Source organism: Salmo salar, unplaced genomic scaffold (assembly GCF_965601325.2).
Source record: "Salmo salar unplaced genomic scaffold, fSalSal1 ptg000177l, whole genome shotgun sequence".
NCBI classification, from domain to species: domain Eukaryota; kingdom Metazoa; phylum Chordata; class Actinopteri; order Salmoniformes; family Salmonidae; genus Salmo; species Salmo salar.
The window spans coordinates 480,001-485,000 of NW_027675325.1; the positions used below are offsets into that span (position 1 = coordinate 480,001).

The window sequence follows — 5,000 nt, forward strand, 5'->3', positions numbered from 1 at the left end:
TTAAATCGGCCACATCTTGAAAAAGAGGACAGGGACATAAGATTTGTTGAGAAGTTACACCTTTTTATATATAAAAAATATATATATACAGTTAACCATGACCAGAACATGTTTAACGTTTGAAGGCTTTGCGCCAACCATCCCTGTAGGTTACTACAATCTTTAACCAGGTGAACAGTGAGCTTCCTCACCAAGTAGCTGTAACCAAGTTAATAATAAGTTACCTGAGGTAAACCTACAAGGAGAGTTAATAATAAGTTACCTGAGGTAAACCTACAAGGTTAGTTAATAATAAGTTACCTGAGGTAAACCTACAAGGATTGTTAATAATAAGTTACCTGAGGTAAACCTACAAGGATAGTTAATAAGTTACCTGAGGTAAACCTACAAGGATAGTTCATAATAAGTTACCTGAGGTTAACCTACAAGGATGGTTAATAATAAGTTACCTGAGGTAAACCTACAAGGATAGTTAATAATAAGTTACCTGAGGTAAACCTACAAGGTTAGTTAATAATAAGTTACCTGAGGTAAACCTACAAGGTTAACACGGGCTGGAAGAGAATTACTTCAAAACCACAGCAAACAGCTGGGACATATAGTAATATTATATATATATAATATTATATCACTGGGCTCCTCTGTGCTAACAAACCCTGTGTACCACCCCTCCCCTGTTTAACCTTGAATTTCGTTCAGAAAAACACTTCCACATTTAGCAAAACGAACCAACTCTTTACGGATCTGTTCGGTGGTAATAAACGGAGGCAGATTAGACACCACTACTCTTGTCGAAATCAGCACCAACACAACCCCTCACATAAATCATACTGGTAACTAGCCGGGCAACAAGACTCACCTTTTACATTACCACAACCACCGCCTTGTTCATTCTGGATACAGAGTGTATATGTTCCTCTCCCACCTGTTCACCGACCAGGATCAATAATTCCTCCACACCATTCTCCACAACGCACCTGAAGAGACAGCGTTTCTTCTCCACTCGGTTGAGGACATCAAACTACCCTACTCCCTCCTCAACTCTAACCGATAAACAGAGGAAACCAATAAACAAACCCTCCCACCATGACAAAATACATTTGGAAAATAGGCAAAAGAATAGCTGCACTCTTCACGAACGACAAAACCTCACGTTACCAACTTCTTCTTCTTCTATGGTATAATGGCGGTCCTCAAACCAACGTTAAAGGAGCGTGGCGCCACCTACTGTGCTGGAGTGTGTTCAATCACGGTTTACACCATTTCTAAATCCTCCTACCTAACTCAGTACTTCTGAGAAAATAAAAAAGATCCCTACTAACTTCTAATAGACCCTCCCCCATCCCCCAAATCCCTTCCAAACCCCCCCAACCCCCCATCCAACCTCAATGACCCTACACTTCAATCTTTCCATCTCTTCTACATCCTTACAACACTATAACAACACATGCTCCACCGTTTCATTGACAATACCCTCCAGACACAAACCATTCACATGCTGCCAACCAGATGGAAGGACCAGTTCAATGTACAATGTCCTAAACACAATCGAGGAAACAACACCTCTTCCTTCCTAATCTGACCTTTGAACCTTGGTCCACCGACCTTTCTTTGGAGGGCATATAAATGCCGTCCCTTGTGCTCAGAGTCCCATCTCTTCTGCCACACATCTATCAAAATGTCTCTGATCTCACATTTGTCCTCACCTCTACCCAGTGGAACATTAATATATATTATATCTTGTTTTAAAGTTATTTTAGCTAACTAGTCTACAATTTCATTCCATTCCACACCCGAATGTGCTGGGACTCAGCAGAATCTCACTACTAGACCCATTCTCTCAATTCTCCATAATAACATTAATACCTCCAATAGTAGGTCACTCCTAATAGATTTACCAGATGATAAACTATTCAATACAGACAGAGAATCTGAGGATACTATAATTCTAACAGGTTGTACGTCCTCCACCCACTGGAGGACAACTATTATCACCAACAGTTCAACTGAGTACACTGACAGTTCATCTGTTATTCTTCTACATATCTGCACATCACATTCAGGAAGGTAAACACCTGCTCCTGTGGGCCCACTATCTGGGCCCTTGGATCCATCTGTGAAAAGAGGTAAAAAAGCATAACAACTTCTACCAATGTAATTGTCAACCAGTTTCCCTTTATCACTGACTTCTGACCCAATCTTTTCCTTTTGTCTACCAAGGTTAGATCAACAACAGGATCTGGGAGTAACCATGGAGGAACATCCCCTATCACCACAGAAAGGGCCAACCTCCAACTCCCTGAAACTACTCTCATCAGCAAGCTTTCCAACTGTCCAACCAAAACCACTGTCTTGTCTACTAGTATATTCCCAACAGTCATCTAGAACAGTAGCAGTGGGATGCTCAACCTCACAGCCTTTCAACCCAATAAGCTAATGACAATTTATTACGTCGTATATCCAAAGGCATCTCACCTGCCTCAACTGGACTATAATATAAATCCATGATATTATGGGATACAAAATGGGAAAAGGGGAAATTATGATAATACTAAAAAACACCCTTCTAACTAACCCTACACTCATTAAAACCCACTACCCCATTCCACTACTTTGACCCTATCTGCTCCTGCACCAGGCCAACTAACCCTACACTCATTAAAACCCACTACCCCATTCCACTACTTTGACCCTATCTGCTCCTGCACCAGGCCAACTAACCCGACACTCATTAAAAACCCACTACCCCCATTCCACTACTTTGACCCTATCTGCTCCTGCACCAGGCCAACTAACCCTACACTCATTAAAACCCACTACCCCATTCCACTACTTTGACCCTATCTGCTCCTGCACCAGGCCAACTAACCCTACACTCATTAAAACCCACTACCCCCATTCCACTACTTTGACCCTATCTGCTCCTGCACCAGGCCAACTAACCCTACACTCATTAAAACCCACTACCCCATTCCACTACTTTGACCCTATCTGCTCCTGTAACCAGGCCCACGGCCTGGGAGGACAGGACACCACCACCCAACACACCCTGGAACTCTTCTGAAGTCAAATCTAGTATGACCAAATACTTCTCTGCAGCTGCCACCAAAACATATTTTATTCTGTGATTTACATTCCATTTCTGCGGTACAGTTGATAACCATTTGCTATGAACACTAAGAAGCCAACCTTACTGAAGCATATATCACTGGTTGGCCCATCCCTCTGTGCTGTCACAGATCTACTACTCACAGGGATCCTCTCAGGATCCCTCAGCCTTGACCCATCCTCCTCTACTTTCTTCACTGCCTCAGCAGTGACAACCTGTTCCCAACAGTGGGGTCAGTGGGATTGGATAGGGGCCCCTCTACCTCTCTCTCTCTCTCTCTCTCTGACTGGAGGAGACAGGTGAAATGGTGTGTCTCCTCTGGTCAACAATACTCACCTTGAGAGACTCCACAGCCTGTTGGAGCTCCTTCAGCTCCTTCTCTCTCTCCTGGAATCTCTGCTGGACCTTCTGCTGACTCATCCCCAGCTGCCTCTGTGGAGAATCACTCTTCAATGAGCTATCAAGCTTTATTAGTCCAGTAGATCAATAGTATAGTAATGTGACATAGGGCCCATAGAGAGGAAGGTCTAAAAAATGGATGGTCCATTTACTAAATGATATTTATTTGTTGCTATGTGAATGATTATAGTTTTTATGGTAGGACTACATGTATCAACGGGTTGAGACTGAACTTTGGACTCATAAAAGGGCATTCAGAATGATAATAGTGTTTGACATTATAAAATGGTGATACATCTGGAGAATCTGGGTTGACATATCAATATACTCAAGGTTTGTGTTCATATTTGTTCTGCTGAGGATCCATTTCATTTGAATGATCTCATATTCAAACAGCCTTAGTTCCTACTGTATCTTTAATTCTTTGTTTATCAGACAGTCACCAACAAGTTGTTCTGGTCTTACCTGTTTCTCAGTCCTCTCTGCTGCAGCTGACACTGTATCATGGCCTTTATGTTCATCCATTGTACACAGATAACAGATACACTGCTGATCGGTACGACAGTAAACCTCCAGCAGTTTGTCATGATGAGAGCAGATCTTCTCCTGTAGTTGTGCGGTGGCTTTGACCAGCTTGTGCTTCTTCAAAGCAGGAGACTCATAGTGAGATTGGAGGTGAGTCTCACAGTAAGAGGCCAGACATGCCAGACAGGACATGAGGGCTTTCTGCTTTCTGGTCCCAGTGCAGACATCACACGCCACATCTCTAGGTCCAGCATAGCACAGAGCAGGAGGGGGAGCAGCCTGGAGTCCTCTCTTCTTCAGTTTCTCCACCACCTCAGCCAACATGTTATTTTTACTCAGCGTCGGCCTTGGAGTGAAGGTTGTTCTGCACTGAGGACAGCTATAGACCCCTTTCAGAACATCCTGATCCCAGCAGCCCTCAATACAGATTCTACAGTAACTGTGTCCACAGGGGATGGTGACAGGCTCCTTCAGTAGATCCAGACAGACAGAACAACAGAACTGGTCCTGGTGCAGCAGAACTCCCTGTTGAGCCATTTAGACGGTTGTTCACTCTCACACAGACAGACGACACAGAGACTCAGATCAGTTTCGTTTCCTCAGAAGAGAGTTTGTGAAGGGGGATGGACTTCCTGGTTCTGCCAGAGGGGTGGGGTTAGAGGGAGGGAGGGAGGGGTTAGAGGAATGCAGGAAGAGAGAGAGGAACTGCAAGCAACATCAAGAGGGAGACAAATAGTTTTGTTCCAATGTTAGAGCCCTTAACATATAAATAGTGTTAACCCAGTATCAGTATCAATAGTGTTAACCCAGTATCAGTATCAATAGGGTTAACCCAGTATCAGTATTAATAGGGTTAACCCAGTATCAATATCAATAGGGTTAACCCAGTATCAGTATCAATAGGGTTAACCCAGTATCAGTATCAATAGTGTTAACCCAGTATCAATATCAATAGGGTTAACCCAGT

General features: G+C 43.3%; 1 protein-coding gene across 2 annotated transcripts in view; it reads right to left on the reverse strand.

Annotated features, from left to right (window-relative positions):
- LOC145867073 (tripartite motif-containing protein 16-like) overlaps positions 1-4,853 on the reverse strand; it is a 10,005-nt gene extending 5,152 nt beyond the window's left edge. For both annotated transcript variants that reach the window (XM_082971117.1, XM_082971116.1), the window contains exons 1-2: positions 3,974-4,853; positions 3,446-3,541 (exon numbers count right to left, since the gene is read on the reverse strand). In XM_082971117.1, the coding sequence (XP_082827243.1) occupies positions 3,446-3,541; positions 3,974-4,570 (693 nt within the window). In that variant the 5' untranslated portion in view covers positions 4,571-4,853. The remainder of the gene's footprint in view (positions 1-3,445; positions 3,542-3,973) is intronic.
- Positions 4,854-5,000: the final 147 nt, after the last annotated feature.